This window comes from Oncorhynchus clarkii, chromosome 16 (assembly GCF_045791955.1).
Source record: "Oncorhynchus clarkii lewisi isolate Uvic-CL-2024 chromosome 16, UVic_Ocla_1.0, whole genome shotgun sequence".
Classification (NCBI taxonomy): Eukaryota; Metazoa; Chordata; class Actinopteri; order Salmoniformes; family Salmonidae; genus Oncorhynchus; species Oncorhynchus clarkii.
In genome coordinates this window covers 30203562-30226619 of record NC_092162.1, presented here as the reverse complement: position 1 = coordinate 30226619, position 23058 = coordinate 30203562, and the positions used below count along the sequence as shown (strand labels likewise).

General features: G+C 42.1%; 1 protein-coding gene across 1 annotated transcript in view; it reads left to right on the top strand.

Annotated features, from left to right (window-relative positions):
* Window positions 1–23058, top strand: part of LOC139368305 (actin-binding LIM protein 1-like) — a 132862-nt gene that overhangs the window by 48213 nt on the left and 61591 nt on the right. The window contains exons 2-4 of the mRNA XM_071107054.1: window positions 3261–3395; window positions 18103–18286; window positions 18608–18720. Of these exons, the coding sequence (XP_070963155.1) occupies window positions 3261–3395; window positions 18103–18286; window positions 18608–18720 (432 nt within the window). The remainder of the gene's footprint in view (window positions 1–3260; window positions 3396–18102; window positions 18287–18607; window positions 18721–23058) is intronic.

Sequence of the window (23058 nt, the reverse complement as noted above, 5' to 3'; positions counted from 1 at the left end):
ACCAGAGCACCTTCTTCCACATGTTTGGTGTGTCTCCCAGGTGGCTTGTGGCAAACTTTAAACGACACTTTTTATGGATATCTTTAAGAAATGACTTTCTTCTTGCCACTCTTCCATAAAGGCCAGATTTGTGCAATATACGACTGATTGTTGTCCTATGGACAGAGTCTCCCACCTCAGCTGTAGATCTCTGCAGTTCATCCAGAGTGATCATGGGCCTCTTGGCTGCATCTCTGATCAGTCTTCTCCTTGTATGAGCTGAAAGTTTAGAGGGACGGCCAGGTCTTGGTAGATTTGCAGTGGTCTGATACTCCTTCCATTTCAATATTATCGCTTGCACAGTGCTCCTTGGGATGTTTAAAGCTTGGGAAATCTTTTTGTATCCAAATCCGGCTTTAAACTTCTTCACAACAGTATCTCGGACCTGCCTGGTGTGTTCCTTGTTCTTCATGATGCTCTCTGCACTTTTAACAGACCTCTGAGACTATCACAGTGCAGATGCATTCATACGGAGACTTGCACACAGGTGGATTGTATTTATCATCATTAGTCATTTAGGTCAACATTGGATCATTCAGAGATCCTCACTGAACTTCTGGAGAGAGTTTGCTGCACTGAAAGTAAAGGGGCTGAATAATTTTGCACGCCCAATTTTTCAGTTTTTGATTTGTTAAAAAAGTTTGAAATATCCAATAAATTTCGTTCCACTTCATGATTGTGTCCCACTTGTTGTTGATTCTTCACAAAATAATACAGTTTTATATCTTTATGTTTGAAGCCTGAAATGTGGCAAAAGGTCGCAAAGTTCAAGGGGGCCGAATACTTTCGCAAGGCACTTTATGTACTGAAAAATTCGCAATAATATGTACATATAACTAGGAATAAAGTGGCAGATAGTTAACAGTAACAGCAGTTTATGTGATGAGTCAAAAAAGGTAGTGCAAAAAAACCAAATAGCTACACGGACTAACTATTTAGTAGTCTTATGGCTTGGGGGTAGAAGCTGTTCAGGGTCCTGTTGGTTCCAGACCGCATCGGTACCACTTGCCGTGCAGGCCTTCCTCTGACACCGCCTGGTATTGAGGTCCTGGATGGCAGGGAGCTTGGCCCCAGTGATGTACTGGGCCGGCCGCACTACAGGTCGAATGCCAAGCAGTTACCATACCAAGCGGTGATACAGCCAGTCAAGATGCTCTCAATGGTGCAACTGTACAACTTTATCAGGATCTGAGGGCCCATGGCAAATTTTTTTCAGTCTCCTGAGGGGGGAGAGGTGTTGTTGTACCCTCTTCACAACCGTGTTGTGTTTTTCCCATGATAGATCCTTAGTGATGTGGACACTGAGGAACTTGAAGCTCTTGACCCGCTCCACTACAGCCCCATAGATGGGAATGGGGGTGTGCTCAGCCCTCCGTTTCCTCTGGTCCACGATCAGTCGACAGTGATCAGGCCTATCCCCTTTGCATCGTCAGCAAACTTGATGGTGTGGACACATAGTTGTAGGTGAATGGGTAGTACAGGAGAGAAGTAAGCACGGCAAATGTGTTGTTGCCTACTTATTAATAATATGCATGTCAATCTATCCTGGCTCAAAGTGGAGGAGAGATTGACTTCAACAATGCTTGTATTTATGAGAAGTATTGACATGTTGAATGCACCGATCTGTCTGTTTGAACTACACAGCTCGGACACCCATGCACATGTCACAAGACGTCTCTTCACAGTCCCCAAGTCCAGAACAGACTATGGAAGGTGCTGTACTAAATCGAGCCAAGACTACATGGAACTCTATTCCACATCAAGTAACTCATGCAAGCATTACAATTAGATTTAAAAAACAGATACAAAAAAACACATTATGGAAGAGTGGGGACTGTGAAGCAACACAAACATAGCCACAGACACATGCATACACACACACATGCACGATAGCATACGCACTATACACACAGGTACACATGGATTTTGTACTTTATATTTGGTAGTGGTGGGTAGGGGCCTGAGGACACACAGTCAATGTATTGTATTTAAAATTGTATAAACTTCCTTAATTTAGCTGGACCCCAGGAAGAGTAGCTAATGGGTATCCATAATAAATACAAAATACCTGGGGGCATCCCATCAGGAAGTCCAGGATCCTGTGGATCTGTTTGGGTGGTATGCGAATTGGAGTGGGTCCAGGGTTTCTGGGATGATGGTGTTGATGTCAGCCAAGACCGGCCTTTCAAAGCATTTCATGGCTACAGATGTGAGTGCTACAGGTAATTGTCATTTAAACAGGTTACTTTGGTATTCTTGAGCTAAAACTGCTTGTTGTCAGAGAGGAAGAAGTGATCTTTCATCTGTGTTGTGGGTGGCAGGTGGAGGGGTGTCTGAGTGAGTAGGAAGGTGCACAGCGTAAACAGCACTGAAGTTTCTCTGTCCAGTGTTTGTGTTCTTTTGCCAATTTTAATATTTTATTTTTATTGGCCAGACTGAGATATGGCTTTTTCTTTGCACCTGTGCCTAGAAGGCCAGCATCCCGGAGTCACCTCTTCACTGTTGACATTGAGACTGGTGTTTTGCGGGTACTATTTAATTAAGCTGCCAGTTAAGAACTTGTGAGGCGTCTGTTTCTAGACACTCTAATGGACAACAGTTTTCAGCTGTGCTAACATAATTGCAAAAGGGTTTTCTAATGATCAATTAGCCTTTCAAAATTATAAACTTGGATTAGCTAACACAACGTGCCATTGGAACACAGGAGTGATGGTTGCTGATAATGGACTCTGTATGCCTATGTAGATAGTCCATAAAAATCTCCAGCTACAATAGTCAGTTAATTTCCAGCTACAATAGTCAGTTACAACATTAACAATGTCTACATTGTATTTCTACATTTTATGTTATTTTAATGGACAAAAAATGTGCTTTTCTTTCAAAAACAAGGACATTTCTAAGTGACCCCAAACTTTTGAACAGTAGTGTAAATTCAAATTAATTGAATTAATTTATATATATATATCACCCAGCCCTAGCCTAGTCAAGGACTCGTATTCTTAAAGCATCTAGGAGTGCTAATGTAGGATCAGTTTTGCCTTTTGGATCTAGCACTTTTAGCACTGAGACGCTTTACACGCTTGGACTAAAAAGCATAATACATGGAGAATCTCCATTATACATGCTTCTAAATCTAAGTCTAGGATTAGTCTGTGTGCGGGAAACCAGACCTATAATGTGTGTGATTATAGTGGTTCATGTCTATCTCTGTTCTATTCTAGTGGCACATGCGCAGGACACACACCATTCCAATGAGAAGCCTCTGATTCAGTGCTACAAGTGTGGGGAGCCATGTAAGGGTGAGGTGCTGCGGGTCCAGTCCAAGCACTTCCACCTGAAGTGCTTCACCTGTAAAGGTAAGTACAGTACCAAACCCTGGAGATCATTTGAGGGTCTAAGTACAGTAACGGGGGACTCCGATTTAGCGATAATCCATATTCAAGTCATTGAGCTCTCCCAGGGTGAGTGTAGCCTTCAAACAGCATGCATGATGGCAGTTGTGTTGTTAGACAATAGTGCTGAGGGATTAGTGCTTTTTGAGTTCGGTTTGGTTTCGGTACGATTCTTTTTTTAAACATACGTTTTAAAAAAAAAATTTATTCAATATTTTTTTTTGTTTTCAATGAGAGCACAACGGTAAAGGCCGTCAGCTGCCACAGTAGACGGAACTTCCCGCCAGAGTTCAAGTAATTTAGAGTTCTATACCAGGCGGTGTCAGAGAAAGGCCCTAAAAGGCCCATCCTAGTCATCGACTGTTCTCTCTGCTAAAGCACGGAAAGTTGTACCGGAGCGCCAAGTCTAGGTCCAAGAGGCTTCTAAACAGCTTCTACACCCAAGCCATAACACTCCTGAAAATCTAATCAAATGGCTACCCAGACTATTTGCATTCCCCCCCCCCCCTCCCCCCATTCCCCCACTCGTACGCTGCTGCTACTCTCTTTTAGTCACTTTAATAACTCTACCTACATGTTCATACTACCTCAATTACCTCGACTAACCGGTGCCCCCGCACATTGACTCTGTACCAGTACCCGCTGTATATAGCCTCGTTATTGTTATTTTACTGCTGCTCTTTAATTATTTGTCACTTTTATTTCTTACTTTTTTTAGGTATTTTCTTAACTGCATTGTTGTTTAAGAGCTTGTAAGTAAGCATTTCACTTTAAGGTCTACACTTGTTGTATTCGGCGCATGTGACAAATAAAATGAGATTTAATTTCATTTAAACTTTTGCCTTCTACTGTAGCGTTGTTTTCTACCGGATGTTAATTTGCACTGTTCGTTTACTGAAATCCCCATAGCAATGCATATCGTCGTGTAGGCTTGGTTTTGCCATCAATCTCTTTCTTGCTTTCTTGTTCCGCTATACCAAATAGTATGAAGTGTTTTGCGTCCCTAGTCTAAATGCAGAATTACTTTAATAAAATATTTAAGTTGTGTATATTACATTTGTTTTATTTGATTACTTTATTCTTTATTTCCAATTCCTCATCTCATCTTAATTGAGCTGCTGCCTATGCTGTCTGACTAAATCACTATTTTAGTAGTTTTTCTAAGTAAATAAGGCATACTTTTATGACTGCTGAATACCAACTATCAATCATGTAGATCAAGTATTTTCAGGTAGACATACCATGAGCAGCAACTGATCTCTATCCCTCTTGATCCTGCATTCTTCTGTCTCTTTTATTTAGCAGGTGTGAAAGACACACAGACCGGACAAGTGTGTGCACAATGGATTATGGTTATTGTAGTTAATTACCACATTTTCTGCTCTAAACTATTTGGAATATTGGCCTGTTGGAAACCAACTCCCCACTACATCACAGTTTGGGCTTGATCTGTTTTAACTCTAGAGAAACTATGCATTGAGCTCACAAAAAATTTAACCGATGTCAGTGAATTGCTTGTTTAAGAATCCAAAAATGATCGCTCAGCACTATTAGCCAATGTCAAAGCTAGCTAGCACAAGCTTCCCTCTCCCGATCGACTGTCGTGTGGTTGTGTCACAGAAGTGAATAATATTAGGACATTTTCAATTATGGTTGCTAGTCCTCTCATCGGCGACCGTTAAGTCGCTGTTTGTCCTTGTCTCCTCCTTCCATTGAAATTGTCTGGTCACTAATGTGTGAGCCCTGCCCCAAGTGTGAGCCCTGTGCAAAGTCACTAAAGCCGTCTGTTCCCAATGGATCACAGTCTGTGCTTCTTCACCCAAGTTCCAGAGGACTACACTGTGTGATGGCCTGTTATCCCATGTTGTGTAAAGGTGACAAGTGCCTTGATGTGAATCTGATAGTAAACAGATTGATCATCCAATTAGTTACTCTTTTCCCACAGCTGCTGTATCATCTCATACAGGGGATGGAGCGCACTGAGTCCGGAAAGCGAGACTACCAATTAGTTAGTTAGCTAGCCAGGTCATCAGATCCTACTGCCCTAAAAGCGCTCTCCTGGCCCCTTACACTAAGTCTGAATTTGTCCTGCTAGGTGACCTAAACTGGGACATGCTTAAACCACCTGACCAAGTCCTAAAGCAATGGGACTCCATAATGAATGACTCCAAACACGCAGAAAAGGCTACTCTCCTTGATGTTATCCTCACAAATAATCGTGATAGGTATCAGTCTGGTGTTTTCTGTAATGACCTTAGTGATCCCTGTTTTACAGCCTGTGTTCGTAATGGCTGCTCAGTGAAACGACCTGTCCTGATTTGTCATAGACGCTTGCTAAAAAAACTTTCATGAGCAAGCCTTCCTTCATGAACTGGCCTCTGTAAAATGGTATAGAATCAGCATGGACCTTCTTTTTTGATATTTTTTGATAACAAACACACCCCCATAAAGAGAATTAGAATTAAAAACAGGTTCAGCCCGAGGTTCGACCGTGATCTTGCAGAGTTATTCCACCTCAAGAATTGCATTTAGCAAAAGGCTTGGCACACCCATACTCAGGCTGACTGGCTCTCGTTCAAGCAAATGAGAAATAAGTGCACTCAGGCTATCCAGAAGGCCAAAGTTAGGTACTTTAAGGAGCAGTTCTCTCTGTGGGTCTAACCCCAAGAAGTTCTGGAAAACAGTTAAAGACCTGGAGAATAAACCCTCCTCCTCACAACTAATAATGACCCTTAAAGTTGATGATGTGCTTGTTACTGACAAGAAGCACATGGCTGAGCTCTTTAATCACCACTTCATTAAGTCAGGATTGCTATTTGACTCAGCCATGCCTCCTTGCCCGTCCAATATTTCCTCATCTCCCACCCCGTCTAATGCGACTATGCCTGATGATTTTCCCTCATTGTCCTCTGCCCCGCAACAAAGTCTCTCCCTGCAGGCAGTCTGAGGTGCTAAAGAAGCTCCTAAAACTTGACCCCCAATAGACATCTGGGTCAGATGGTTAGACCCTTTCTTCTTTAAGGTTGCTGACCATATCATCGCCAAGCCTGTCTCTCCTTTCTGGGAAGGTTCCTGTTGCTTGGAAGGCAGCCACGGTTCGTAATTTATGTAAAGGGGGAGATCAAGCTGATCCTAACTGTTATAGGCCTATTTTGCCCAGTTTAAAAAAAAACTTGTCCATAATCAACTGACTGGCTTTCAATGTCTATACTATTATCTCGGGTATGCAATCTGGTTTCCGCTCAGGTTATGGATGTTTCACTGAAACCTTAAAGGTCCTCAATGATGTCACCATTTCCCTTGATTTTAAGCAATATTGTGATGCTATTTTTATTGAGTTGGCCAAAGCTTTTGATATGGTAGACCCTTCCATTCCTAAGGAGTATTGGTGTCTCTGAGGGTTCTATGGCCTGGTTTGCTAACTACCTCTCTCAAAGAGTGTAGTGTATAAAGTCAGAAAACCAAGGGAGTACCCCAAGGCTCAATCCTTGGCCCTACGCTCTTCTCAATTTACATCAACAACATAGCTCAGGCAGTAGGAAGCTCTCTCATCAATTTATATGCAAATTATAGTCTTCTACTCAGCTCGCCCCTCCCCAAATGTTGTGTTAAATGCTTTACAACCAAGCTTTCTTAGTGTCTCTACCCTTAACCTTGTTCTGAACACATTCAAAACAAAGGTCATGTGAAGAATGTTCCTCTCCCCACAGGTGTGATTAATACCTCTGAGGGTGAAGAGCTTGAGATGGTCACCTCTTACAAGTACTTGGGAGTATGGCTAGACACTGTCCATCTCTCAGCACATATCAAAGCTGCAGGCTAAAGTTAAATCTAGACTTGTTTCCTCTATGTTAATCGCTCCTCTTTCACCCCAGCTGCCAAATTAACCCTGATTCAATGACCATCCTACCTACGCTAGATTACGCCAGGTCGCAGTTGTAAATTAGATAAATAAAAAAGATTACGGAGACATCATTTATAGATCGGCAGGTAAGGGTGCTCTCGAGCGGCTAGATGTTCTTTACCATTCGGCCATCAGATTTTCCACCAATGCCCCTTATAGGAAGCATCACTGCACTCTATACTCTGTAAACTCTGTAAACCCATTGCAAGACCCACTGGTTGATGTTAATTTATAAAACACTCTTACACGGAACCCAAACCGGCTGCGCACGTGCGCCATCGTGCATACATTTATTTTGTCCCCCTACACCAAACGCGATCCCGACACGCAGGTTAAAATATCAAAACAAACTCTGAACCAATGACATTAATTTGGGGACAGGTCGAAAAGCATTAAACATTTATGGCAATTTAGCAATTTGCTGTTGCTAGCTAATTTGTCCTTGGACATAAACATTAGGTTGTTATTTTACCTGAAATGCACAAGGTCCTCTACTCTGACAATTAATCCACACATAAAACGGTCAACCGAATCATTTCTAGTCATCTCTCCTCCTTCCAGGCTTTTTCATCTTTGAACTTATATAGTGATTGGCATCTAAACATTCATAGTATTACCACGACAACCGGCAAAACAGTTTGTCTTTCAATCACCCAGGGGGGAATAACCAATGAGGAGATGGCACGTGGGTACCTGCTTATATAAACCAATGAGGAGATGGGAGAGGCAGGACTTGCAGCGCGATCTGCGTCAGAAATAGAAAGGACTTCTATTTTAGCCCTTGGCAACGCAGATGCTCGCTGATGCGGGTGAGCAGTGTGGGTGCAGTAAATTAATAACATAGATTTCTAAATTTATTTTGCAATGCTCGCTCACGCGATGCGAGCAGTGTCGTCAGGGTATTAGGCCTCACTCCCCCCTATCTGAGATATCTACTGCAGCCCTCATCCTCCACATACAACACCCGTTCTGCCAGTCACATTCTGTTAAAGGTCCCCAAAGTGCACACATCCCTGGGTCTTTTCAGTTTATTGCAGCTAGCGACTGGAACAAGCTGGAACAAACACTCAAACTAGACAGTTTTATCTCAAGCTCTTCATTCAAAAACTCAATCATGGACACTCTTACTGACAGTTGTGGTTGCTTTGCGTGGTGTATTGTCTCCACCTTCTTGCCCTTTGTGCTGTTGTCTGTGCCCAATAATGTTTGTACCATGTTTTGTGCTGCTACCATGTTGTGTTGCTACCATGTTGTTGTCATGTGTTGCTACCATGCCATGTTGTCTTAGGTCTCTCAAATATAGCCCTTCTTACATCAGCTGATATATCAAAGTGCTGTACAGAAACCCAGCCTAAAACCCCAAACGGCAAGCAATGCAGATGTAGAAGCACGGTGGCTAGAAAAAACTCCCTAGAAAGGCCAGTACCTAGGAAGAAACCTAGAGATGAACCAGGCTATGAGGGGTGGCCAGTCCTCTTCTGGCTGTGCCGTGTGGAGATTATAACAGAACATGGCCAAGATGTTCAAATGTTCATAAATTACCAGCATGGTCAAATAATAATAATCACAGTAGTTGTCGAGGGGGCAGCAAGTCAGCACCTCAGGAGTAAATGTCAGTTGGCTTTTCATAGCCGATCATTAAGAGTATCTCTACCGCTCCTGCTGTCTCTAGAGAGTTGAAAACAGGTCTGGGACAGGTAGCACATCCGGTGAACAGGTCAGGATTCCATAGCCGCAGGCAGAACAGTTGAAACTTGTTGAAACAGTTGAAACCCTTCACAGTGCACTACTATTGACCATAGCCCTATGAGCCTTAGCCAAAAGTAGTGTACTATATATGGAATAGGGTACCATTTGGGACACCCACTTTAACTTAATTTGCATTGTTGTTGCAACATGCTCCCTCCTACACGTATGTCAGCCAGACATACTCATTATGCTAAAAATGTGTGCATGGCTCTATTGAGATCTCTGTGATAGAGTACTTTCTGATGTGTTGTCTCCAGAAAAATTGGTTGTAACATACTCCCACAGTGCCACTCCTGCACATGCAAATACTGTTCACATGCACACGTGTCCACGTACACACAGACACAGGACACAAACCCCACATGGTATTTGTGCGTGACTGTCTATAAAGGAACTCATTGCATGCTGCGCTCAGAGAAAAGCTAATCTTGGCACTGTGCATGCATTTCACTTTCAAATACGAATGGTTTATAACTCGCAGCTTCTCACATAGGGAGTCAAACACAAGCCATGATAACGCCAAACACCGTTACCTGGCATGCAAACCAGCCTGGCCTGTGTGGCCTAAACCTACTTTAGATGAGGTGGTCTGAGGACCAATTAAATATCTGTGTGTCCCAAATGGCACCATATTCCCTACATAGTGCACCACTTTTGACCAGAGCCCTTTAGATTCTGGTCAAAAGTAGTGCACTAGAGAATAGGATGTCATTTGGCACACACATATACTGTACCTCTGACTGAAATCGATTTGGTAAAGAACTAATCTTGTCACACCCGCAACTCTGAGCCTTGATCCAACCAATTAAACGTTATTCTCTCTCTCTGTCCTATTCATCCCTGGGATTGAATGTGGCTCGTTGCATAAGGACGATTAGACCTAGTTATCTCAAGCATTGAACCGTCCCAGGCTCCTAGTCCTCAGTTCTCTGGCTTTTTCCAATGCGGTAGGACTTTTGTTATGCTCTCTTTTGTAATTGTACATTACTCATATGGTAATTGTATGGCTATAATTAAGTTGTCTCCGACCTGCCAAAACACTGTCTCTTTAAACTGAAAGAGTTTTATTAAACACAGAACTGTTATTCTGTCACATTTATACAACTCAACCTCTCTGCATACTAATGAAATATGCAAAACAAAGTGCAATATAAGTGTAATAGGTCACATAATATTGTGACATAATAACAGATCAGTGATCTTCAAGTTGAGGATAACAGGGAGCTGACCCATGATGGGATATAGGTCAATGGTAATTGATCAGATCCTACAACAGATAGAAATACAACAGCACCATAGGTCCTCTCAGACCTCTGTGGTTGGACCATTTAAAGAGGAAGTTCAGGGTTTTACAACTTGATGTTAGGTTAAGGGACCACCGAAAACAACCAATACAAACCGCTAGCTAAAAATCTATGGGAGTGATATGGGCAATCGAACTTCCTCTTTGAAATCATCAAACCCACTGACTAAAGCCATGTAAGGATATCTGGGTATAGGTGCTGGTAGGGAGTAGCCTTGCATGCAGTCTCAGAGCGTGCTGCTTTAAGACGTCTGTTGGAAAGAGACTAGTTGGAGAGCCATGGATGATCTAGTCCCACACATTGTTTTTACCACTGATGTATACAGCATTTGACGCAACTGTTTTCATACAACAGAGCTGCACACAAATAATTACATAAACGTTGTGGAGACACCACACAATGGTTGTGTAAAGATTTTTGTGCAGACCTACTCTCTATTGTATCAACAAAAAAAATCAGTTGTACATCCAATTGTGAAACCTGAGTGTGTGCGGGGCCATAGATCTTCCTTCACACTGTTGACGACCAGCAGGCTGTATTGACTGTAGCGGTCTGGGCTGTGCTGACTGACTGAGAACTAACAGGCCATGGTAAATCCCCAGCCACAGATAGTCTATTTTGAGTATGCAGAGCTGCTGGTCCAAGATAAGTACCTTGAGGTTTAACTGTCATTCATTAAGTGAATGGTGGCAGTTGTGACACTCCTAGTTGGAGATAACCTCGTCCCCAGGCTCAATTCCCACTGGGCACACATAGGTTGAATCAACGTTGTTTCAACATAATTTGTCAATGTATTGTGATGTGGAATCATCATGGTAAATACATTGGATTTGAAAAAGTCATTAACCAGTATTGTTTTCATCTAATTTCAACCAGTGTTGTAAACATTGAAATTAGGGTAAAACTTCAATTTATATACATGGACTTAGATTCAGTTATATGGCATAAATGCAGAAAGTAAACAGCGTAGTAGGTAAATTTCCGCAACAACTAAGAGCGTTAAAGCATGAGGCTCAACTTCATTGCTGTTTTTGGTCGAGTGGCTATCACAATGTGAACAGCTTGAAGTGAACCCGTGCACATGCGTAGATACTGTGTGTTTGAGCGAAGTCTTGCATCTCACTCATCTCAATATCTGCTATGGCAACGTCATTTTGCTGAGTCTTCCTTTAACTTGACTAACAGGTTGTTTCATCAATATAATTTCAACAAAATCATCAGAACTATGTAACCATTGAAATGGTGTTAAATTCCAAATAGAAATGTAATTCAAGTGGGTGGTTGAATTTTAGATTTAATTACAGTGGCTTGCAAAAGTATTCACCCCCCTTGGCATTTTTCCTATTTTGTTGCCTTACAACCTGGAAATAAAATAGATTTTTGGGGGGTTTGTATCATTTCATTTACACAACATGCCTACCACATTGAAGAAGCAAAATATGTTTTATTGGGGAACAAACAAGAAATAAAACAATGCAAACTTGAGTGTGGTTAACTATTCACCCCCCAAAGTCAATACTTCGTAGAGCCACCTTTTGCAGCAATTACAGCTGCAAGTCTCTAGGGGTATGTCTCAATAAGCTTGGCACATCTAGTCACTGGGATTTTTGCCCATTCTTCAAGACAAACTGCTCCAGCTCCTTCAAATTGGATGGGTTCCGCTGGTGTACAGCAATCTTTGTCATACCACAGTTTCTCAATTGGATTGAGGTCTGGGCTTTGACTAGGCCATTCCAAGAGATTTAAATGTTTCCCCTTAAACCACTCGAGTGTTGCTTTAGAAATATACTTAGGGGCATTGTCCTGCTGGAAGGTGAAGCTCTGTCCCAGTCTCAAATCTCTGGAAGACAAACAGGTTCCCCTCAAGAATTTTCCTGTATTTAGCGCCATCCATCATTCCTTCAATTCTGACCAGTTTCCCAATCCCTGCTGATGAAAACCATCCCCATAGCATGATTCTGCCCCCACTATGCTTCACTGTGGGGATGGTGTCTTGGGGGGAGTTGTTGGTTTGCGCCAGACATATAATTTTCCTTGATAGCCAAAAAGCTCAATTTCAGTCTCATCTGACCAGAGTACCTTCTTCCATATGATTGGGGAGTCTCCTACATGCCTTTTGGCCAAACACCAAATGTATTTGCTTATTTTTTTCTTCCGTAAAGCCCAGCTCTGTCGAGTATACGGCTTAAAGTGGTTCTATGGACAGTTACTCCAATCTCCGCTGTGGAGCTTTGCAGCTCCTTCAGTGTTATCGTTGGTCTCTTTATTGCCTCTCTGATTAATGCCCTCCTTGCCTGGTCTGTGAGTTTTGGTGGGCGGCCTTCTCTTGGCAGGTTTGTTGTGGTGCCATATTCTTTCAATTTTTAGAAAATGGATCCTTGGGATGTTCAATGTTTTGGATATTTTTTTTACCCAACCCTGATCTGTACTTCTCCACAACTTTGTCCATGACTGGTTTGGAGAGCTCCTTGGTCTTCATGGTGCCCCTTGCTTAGTGGTGTTGCAGACTCTGCGGCCTTTAAGAACAGGGGTATATATACTGAGATCATGAGACAGATCATGTGACACTTAGATTGCACACAGGTTGACTTAACTAATTATGTGACTTCTGAAGGTACTTGGTTGCACCAGATCTTACAGTATTTAGGGGCCTCATGGCCGATACATAAAACATAAAGCTCTGACGAAGGCTGCGAGGCCGATACGTAAAGCTTATTAAAGAGCAGTGATACTATCAAGAGCAGTGTGTGGGTTTCCTCTTTTTTCTCTCCTATGTTTGAAACAACGTCATACTATCAACCTAAATAAAGAGGTATTTTGAAATAGAATGTGAAGCCACAGTCCAATGATTTCTGCCTGAACAGTGAGAGATAATGAGCGATAATGTACTGTATTTCAGTGAGAACAAGTCTACCATCCAAATACCTACCTCTATGTACCCTGCTTAGCTTTGGAAACAAGCTGTGTTCGTTTCAACTGAGATATCAGGTCAACACATTTAGACATTGATCAGCGTCCATACTCATTTGCGTAGACTACCTAAATAACATTGACTAGTTGAATGTAACTAACTTTAGTTGAAAGTAACTAAGCTGTATGTGAAAGTCAATTCAGAGTGAGGATGAGTTTATGTAGGCTACATTGACATGGGACCTGGTCAAAAATACTGCACTAAATAAGTAATGGAGGCCAATTGGAATGCAGAATTACAAATACAATAAGCAATATCTGTAAATTGTCAGCGAAGGAACCTTGATGTTCTGGAATGAACTTTCCTCATATGGGCAATATTGGGATTCAGATTATTGACACTTTCTTTTCAGTGTAGCATAGTACAATATAGGGTTGGGTGATGTCAACCGTTGTCCCATTGTGGTTATGTACAATGGTATTGCCCCTTATTGGCCAACCGCCAATTAATTTTTAAGAAAATTAAAAGCAGCGTTGAGCTATAGCGCAAAATAGCGCACTACAACTGGACGAATCAAAACAAAAGATTGTGTTGTGTTAAATTACATGTCTTTACCATTAGGCCCATAAAAATAAGTGTAAGGGCCTGCACAAACAGGATGTCCCGTTTAAAGCATAAAGACCCCCAAATGTCAAGGTACAGTGTATTCAGACCCCACTTTTTCCACATTTTGTTAAGTTACAGCCTTATTACAAAATGGATTAAATTGTTTTCCCCTCCTTATCAATCTACAGACAATAACCCATAATAACAAAGCAAAAACAGGTTTTTAGAAATTTTTGCAAAAAAATAATTTAATTTACATAAGTATTCAGACCCTTTTCTCAGTACTTTGTTGAAGCACGTTTGGCAGCAATTACAGCCTCTAGTCTTAGCTATGATGCTACAAGCTTGGCACACCTGTATTTGGGGAGTTTCTCCCATTCTTCTCTGCAGATCCTCTCAAGCTCTGTCAGGTTGGATGGGGAGCGTCGCTGTGCAGCTATTTTCAGGTCTCTCCAGGGATGTTCGATCGGGTTCAAGTCTGAGGTCTGGCTGGGCCACTCAAGGACATTCAGAGACTTGTCCCACTCCTGCGTTGTCTTGGCTGTGTGCTTAGTCATTATCTTGTTGGAAGGTGAACCTTCACGCCAGTCTGTAGCAGGATTTCATCAAGGATCTCTCTGTACTTTGCTCCGTTCATCTTTCCCTCGATCCTGACTAGTCTCCCAGTCCGTGCCACTGAAAAACATCCCCACAGCATGATGCTTCCATTTAAGAACAATGTAGGCCACTGTGTTCTTTTGGACCTTCAATGTTGTAGAATTTGTTTTGTACCTTTCCCCTGTTCTGTGCCTCAACACAATCCTGTCTCAGAGCTCTACGGACAATTCCTTCAAGCTCATTGCTTTGTTTTTGCTCTGACATGCATTGTCAGCTGTGGGGCCTATATAGACAGGCATGTGCCTTTACAAAGCATATCCAATCAATTGAATTTACCACAGGTGGACTCCAATCAAGTTGTAGAAACATCTCAAGGATGATCAAAGGAAACAGGATGCACCTGAGCTCAATTGAGTCTCATGGCAAAGGATCTACGCTTTGTCATTGAGGTATTGTGTGTAGATGGATTAAATATATATTTTTCTTATCAATTTTCGAATGAGGCTGTAATGTAACAAAATGTGGAAAAAGTGAAGGGATCTGAATACTTTCCGAATGCACTGTATATTTTGCACTCTGCTTAAACTTCACAATGATTTTTCTATCGGCTATTGATGTTGTTTGTTCTCTTATTATTAGTCCCCTTGCTACCTTATGTTTTTAGGCTATGCAAACAACTTTTTGAGATGTAACTCCAGATTAATTCATTGTTCGATGGATAAAACGATGAAAGCATATAGCCCCAAGTTATAGTCAAAACCTTTCGAAGGGAGAGAGAAGGGTATATAGTCTCTGTTTTTTAAACAGCTAAACACAAGAAAGTTAGGAAGTGTCCGAATAAGCCCGAGAGATGTATTTTCTGACGGGACATTTTTCTCTGCTTTGGTGGAATTCTCCGCTCTGTCTAGACTACATTCGGTATACCATATTTATTGAAATAGGCCATAGCAAATAGAAATATTAAAATGACTCGGGATGTCACTGACCGTTCTTGTGTGCCATCATGTCACATCACAATGTCGTCTCCAATGACGATAACCCACACAACACACTCCCCACCTCTCGTCATGATCAGTTCAGAAGTTACCGAGAACCACTATACTGTATTTTTTGACAGGGTCATTAGCATTAGAGTCGTCAGACAATTTTTTGCACAAACTTAGCTCAAATTCTAGACGGCGGATTAAAACGAGGCTACAGCGTCCATAAGGTAACAATTAGACTTGGATCCATTTGGACTGAATACGTTTGTAGGTGCAACAGTTTTTATTACATTATTAATTTATCGATCTCACATTTCCGTCCATTGAGAACCAATGATGTGCTACATTTTCGTAGCATTTCTGACAATGCTAACATATTTTCAGCTGAATCTCAAGAGTTCTAAAACTGGAACAAAGCACTTGGGTTGCACAGCAACAGTGCTAGTTCCCAGCTAACACCAGTTGGATTAGAGGCAAACTACAAGGAAAGGAATCTAGCTATATTTTGCTATGGAAGGTTTTTCACATGGATGAAGTCATCTGTGTAAACTGTTGGCCTTGACACTTGACACCTGTGTGTAATAAGCACAAATAAGATGGCTAACATCCTTGGCTACTATTGCCAGTTAGCTAGCCAACTAAGGTGAGCCAGTAAGGACTACCGTTGTCCTAGCTAGCTAGCCACCTACCGGCGTTGTTGCCCCCACCTCTTCTTCTATGGGGTTTAAAGGAGGTTGGTATCCAACGTTATGGTGCATTACCGCCACCTATTGCACTGGAGTGCTCCTGCCTGTGTAACTAGCTTAAAAAGTCCGAACGTAAAAATGGATCAATAGAAGTATGAAGAGGGGTTCCTCGGGTGCAGGAATGTGGGCATTCCACATGCAAGAATGCCCTGAATTGTGGGCTGCAATTACACCCTTCTCCATCTTGCTGCTACAGAGGAGAGCATTGCCCTCATCTGTCAGATGCACTCCACCCCTACGGAACCACCGTTGTCCCGGAAAACATTTGGATGACCACCATTAAATTCACCTTGCTGTATTCCAAGTCGTTTCCACCGAGGTGGATGAATAGGATGTGGGGAGAAGTAGCACAGGCCCTCTGCTGGCGTATAATAATGTTGTGTAATCACTTTCAGAGTATAATGAAAGGAAAATGACATGAGCACCACAATGCCTACTCCACCCATGGTTTTCCCTCTTAATAATTATTTTTTCTTTGTTTACTACACCTTAAAAATCATACAATGTGATTTTCTGGATTTTTGTTTTAGATTCCGTCTCTCACAGTTGAAGTGTACCTATGATAAAAATGACAGACCTCTACATACTTGTGTAAGTAGGAAAACCTGCAAAATCGGCAGTGTATAAAAAACTTGTTCTCCCCACTGTAGTTGAAATGTATTACGTTTTTTATTAGCATCACAATTTTACACTTTATATACATCACAGAAGACTGAAATATAGCAAAACAGTTCGACATAGAAACACTGAATTTGTCAGTTTTTTTTAAATAAGCTTTATTAATTATGAAATAATTAAAAATATAAATAACAGAAGAGGGTGTATTTGGTCATTGACTGCAGGAAAGGGCTACAACAGTTTGTTATTAATAGACACTAGTGTACATCCCAAGACATACATGTGTAAAAATAATACATTATTTACAAGTGCAAAATACAGCAGTGCTAGCAATCCAATAGGGGAAGACCCCAGGAGGGGGCATCTTAATAATTGATTTATTTGAAGGTGGAAGATATTGTTCTTGTCTCTGGAAATACAACAAATACTTAACCTTACATATCCACAGAGGTGTTGGCATTTTATTTTTTGGATTGTTTTGTTGTCATACCCTTTGTCAAATGGAGACACAAACACACATTCCTGCAGTCGTACACATGGAAGATCAACAAATGGATTTTCAGATTTCCTCAAAACCATCAAACTTTATGAATAATTAGTGCAGTAATGGAGCGTTACTCTACACCATTGGGTGACCGTTAAAGCCCAAATAAGCAGGGTTCGGAAACAACTCTTTATAGTCATCCTCAGTCCTCGTAACAAAAAACATATGTGAAATTATACACAGGTACATTGTGTGCTCATATTTACAAGATATTTACATGGTGCCAAATATCCATCTCTAGGTCATTTACTACTTGTATATCCAAAACTACTAATACAACATGGGACACTAGGTCCTTCCCTTAAATTTATGAAGTCCAGTATTCATTAATAACCTAGAGGGAGGGTTCTCCTCACTCTGGCAGACAGATCATAATTTCACAGACACTGCTCATGTCTTCTCACCAAACCATCATATATCGACTGTTAGTGTTAAACCTCAGAGGCTCATCTCAGAAAAAGGCAGTGAGAATGGAAATAGGAATACATTCTAATATAAAAGTAATGTGCTTAACATAATGTTGTATTTCTACCACAGATGATTGGATGGATATTTTTTTTTGTTCACCTTTATTTAACCAGGTAGGCCAGTTGAGAACAAGTTCTCATTTACAACGGCGATATAGATAGATATATATATATATATATATATGGATGCAAGGAGGATAGATGAATAGCATGACTTACTGACTTCTGTTGCGTCCCTGCAGTGTGCGGCTGTGACCTGGCTCACGGAGGCTTCTTCATGAAAAATGGAGACTACCTGTGTACCCTGGACTACCAGCGAATGCACGGTACACGCTGCAACGGCTGTAGGGACTTTGTGGAGGGAGAGGTGGTCACTGCCCTAGGCAAGACTTACCACCCTGCCTGCTTTGTCTGCACCATCTGCAAGTAAGAATCTCCTTTTCAAAGGAGCCCTGGTCAAGAGCTAGCAGAATTACTCATTATCCATCTCATTACTCTTATTGTTCACATTCATTTTACTCTTATCATCCTGCCTGCATCCTCGTCTGCATTGATTGCGTTGGTCTTCAAATGGGTTAATCTGCTCACTCCAACAATGCTGACACACATTCACCTCATCATACACTGTTAATCAATACACTGAATATTCCCAAACTGATGTACCCTAATGTGACCCGTGCTACACATCTGTCTATATCCGTCTGGTGTCTGATCATTAGTCCATGTATCTTTCTGTCTCTCCCACAGACGACCATTTCCTGCTGGGGATAGGGTCACCTTCAATGGCAAAGACTGTCTGTGTCAGTACTGTGTCCAGCCCACGTCCCCAGGACCTGGCAAAGACCTCATCGACTCCAACTGTAAGTAGCCTCTGTCTCCACTATACTTACAGTACTGTAGTTACATTGAACTAATATTTAAACTCAAATACTAAAAAAAATGTACCAAACAATTTATTTGAGTTCATATGATGTGTGTAACCCATTGTCTGTGATAACCACCAGAACTCTGTAAAATACTAGTAACCAATATAAAGTATTCAGTAATAAGTACAGCAATATTTTGGGGAAACATGTTGGTTTGTTAGTGAGAACACTGGACAAAATAGTTGAGTGCAGGCCAACATAATGCAATTTATTTTGAAGAGAGGGTCTGAAGGTAGCTGTTAAACACAGGCTGTAGACTTGGAACATGCTGGCCTTCTAGGCAGAGTTGCAAAGAAAAAGCCATAACAGACTGGCCAATAAAAAAAAAAATAAGATGGGCAAAAGAACAGACACTGGACAGAGGAACTCTGCCTAGAAGGCCAGCATCCCGGAGTCGCCTCTTCACATTTGACATTGAGACTGGTGTTTTGCGGGTACCGTTTAATGAAGCTGCTAGTTGAGGACTTGTGAGGCGTCTGTTTCTCAAACTAGACACTCTAATGTACTTGTCCTCTTACTCAGTTGTGCACCGGGGCCTCCTACTCCTCTTTCTATTCTGGTTAGAGCCAGTCTGCGGTGTTCTGTGAAGGGAGTAGTACAAAGCATTGTATGAGATCTTCAGTTTCTTGGCAATTTTTCGCATGGAATATCCTTCATTTCTCAGAACAAGAATGGACTGACGAGTTTCAGAAGAAAGATCTTTGTTTCTGGCCATTTTGAGCATGTAATCGAACCCACAAATGCTGATACCCCAGATATTCAACTAAACTCAAAAAAAGAAACGTCCTCTCACTGTCAACTGTGTTCATTTTCATCAACACGTGTAAATATTTGTATGAACATAAGATTCAACAACTTGAAACAAACTGAACAAGTTCCACAGACATGTGACTAACAGAAATTGAATAATGTGTCCCTGAACAAAGGGGGGGGGGGTCAAAATCAAAAGAAGGTCAGTATCTGTTGTGGACACCAGCTGCAATCAGTACTGCAGTGTATCTCCTCCTCATGGACAGCACCAGATTTTCCAGTTCTTGCTGTGAGATTTTACCCCACTCTTCCACCAAGGCACCTTGCAAGTTCCCGGACATTTCTGGGGGGAATGCCTCTAGCACTCAACCTCCGATCCAACAGGTCCCAGACATGATCAATGGGATTGAGATCTGGGCTCTTCGCTGGCCATGGCAGAACACTGACATTCCTGTCTTACAGGAAATCACACACAGAATGGCTGATGGCATTGTCATGCTGGAGGGTCATGTCAGGATGAGCCTGCAGGAAGTGTACCACATGAGGGAGGAGGATGTCTTCCCTGTAAAGCACAGTTTTGAGATTGCAAGCTATGACAATAACCTCAGTCCGACCCGCCAGTGAAGAGCACTTTTTGCCAGTCCTGTCTGGTCCAGCGACATTGGGTTTGTGCCCATAAGCAACGTTGCTGCCAATGATGTCTGGTGAGGACATGCCTTACAACAGGCCTACAAGTCCAGTCTGAGCACTGATGGAGGGATTGTGCGTTCCTGGTGTAAATCGGGCAGTTGTTGTCATCCTGTACCTATCCCGCAGGTGTGATGTTAGGATGTACCGATCCTGTGCAGGTGTTGTTACACGTGGTCTGCCACTGCGAGGATGATCAGCTGTCCGTCCTGTCTCACTGTAGGGCTATCTTAGGCTTCTCACAGTATGGACATTGCAATTTATTGCACTGGCCACATCTGCAGTCCTCATGCCTCCTTGCAGCATGCCCAAGGCAGGTTCACACAGATAAGCAGGGACCCTGGGCATCTTTCTCTGGTGTTTTTCAGAGTCAGTAGAAAGGCCTCTTTAGTGTCCTGAATTTTCATAACTGTGACATTAATTGCCTACCATCTGTAAGCTGTATTTCTGATCAATTTGATGTTATTTTAAATTGACAAAAATCTGCTGTTCTTTCAAAAACAAGGACCCAAAGTGACCCCAAACTTTTGAACGCTATTTGTTTTTAATTTTTTTATAAATTTGCAAACATTTCCAAAAACCTGTTTTTGCTTTGTCATTATGGGATAGTGTGTGTAGATTAATTAGAAAAAAAACAACAATTTACTAAATTTTAGAATAAGGCTGTAATGTGGCTAACCCTACCCCGGTCAACTGCCCTGCACTCCCCACAGCAACTCGCCCAAGCCTCCCCCATTTCTCCTTCACCCAAATCCAGATAGCTAATGTTCTGAAAGAGCTGCAAAATCTGGACCCCTACAAATCAGCCGAGCTAGACAATCTGGACCCTCTCTTTCTAAAATTATCTGCCGAAATTGTTGCAACCCCTATTACTAGCCTCTTTCATATCGTCTGAGATTCCCAGATTGGAAAGCTGCCGCGATCATCCCCCTCTTCAAATGTGGAGGCACTCTAGACCCAAACTGCTACAGACCTATACAGTATGTCCTAACCTAACCTAAGGTCTCCGAAAGCCAAATTAACAAACAGATTACCGACCATTTAGAATCCAACTGTACTTTCTCCGCTATGCAATCTGGTTTCAGTGCTGGTCATGGGTGCGCCTTAGCCACGCTCAAGGTCCTAAACGATATCATAACCGCAATCGATAAGAGGCATTACTGTGCAGCCATATTCTTCGACCTGGCCAAGGCTTTCGACTCTGTCAATCGCCACATTCTTATCGGCAGACTCAACAGCCTTGGTTTCTCAAATGACTGCCTCGCCTGGTTCACCAACTACTTCTCAAACAGAGTTCAGTGTGTCAAATCAGAGGGCCTGTTGTCCGGACCTCTGGCAGTCTCTATGGGAGTGCCACGGGGTTCAATTCTCAGGCAGACTCTCTTCTCTGTATACATCAATGATCTCGCCCTTGCTGCTGGTGATTCTCTGATCCACCTCTACGCAGACAACAACATTCTGTATACTTCTGGCCCTCTTTTGGACACTGTGTTAACTAACCTCCAGACGAGAGTCAATGCCATACAGCTCTCCTTCCGTGGCCTCCTACTAATCTTAAATGCAAGTAAAACTAAATGCATGCTCTTCAACCGATCTCTGCCAGCACCTGCCCGCCCATCCAGCATCACTATTCTGGACAACTACAAATACCTAGATGTCTGGTTAGATTGTAAACTCTCCTTCCAGACTCACATTAAGCATCTCCAATCCAAAATTAAATCTAGAAACAACTTCTTATTTCACAACAAAGCATCCTTTACTCATGCTGCCAAAAATACCCTTGTAAAACTGACCATCCTACCGATCCTCAACTTCAGCGATGTTATTTACAAAATAGCCTCCAACACTCTACTCAGCAAATTGGATGCAGTCTATCACAGTGCCACCCTTTTTGTCACCAAAGCCCCATATACTACCCACCACTAACCTGTACTCTCTCGTTGGCTGGCCATCGCTTCATACTCGTCACCAAACCCACTGGCTCCAGGTCATCTACAAGTTTCTGCTGGGTAAAGCCCCACCTTATCTCAGCTCACTGGTCACCATAGCAGGATCCACCCGTAGCACGCACTCCAGCAGGTCTATCTCACTGGTCACCCCGAAAGCCAATTCCTACTTTGGCCGCCTTTCCTTCCAGTTCTCTGCGGCCAATGACTGGAATGAACTGCAAAAATCACTGAAGCTGGAGACTCATATCTCCCTCACTAGCTTTAAGCACTAGCTGTCAGAGCATCTCGCAGATCACTGCACCTGTACATAGCCCATCCAACTACCTCATCCCCATACTGTATTGATTTATCTATCTATCTTGCTCCTTTCCACCCCATTATCTCTACTTGCACATTCATATTCTGCACATCTATCACTCCATTGTTTAATTGGTATATTGTAATTACTTCACCACCATGGCCTATCTATTGCCTCATTTGCACACACTGTATATATACTTTTTCAACTCTATTATTGACTGTATTTTTGTTTATTCCATGTGTAACTGTTGTTGTATGTTTCAAACTGCTTTGCTTTTTCTTGGCCAGGTTGCAGTTGCAAATGAGAACTTGTTCTCAACTAGCCTACCTGGTTAAATAAGGTGAAATAAAAATAATAAAAAAATGTAACAAAATGAAGTAAGTGAAGGGGTCTGAATGCTTTCCGAATGCACCGTTATCTTGAATCAGAGGCAAAAACAGGGCAATCAGTTACCAGTCTAATTGTACGGAAATTGACAGCATCACTAGTCCTTTGCCAGTGCTTTGACCTAGGGCCCATTCCGGTAGTTGACGAGGAGGCAGGCAACGGTGTAGAGCTGGTTGATGCGCCCAGTGATGGAGAGAG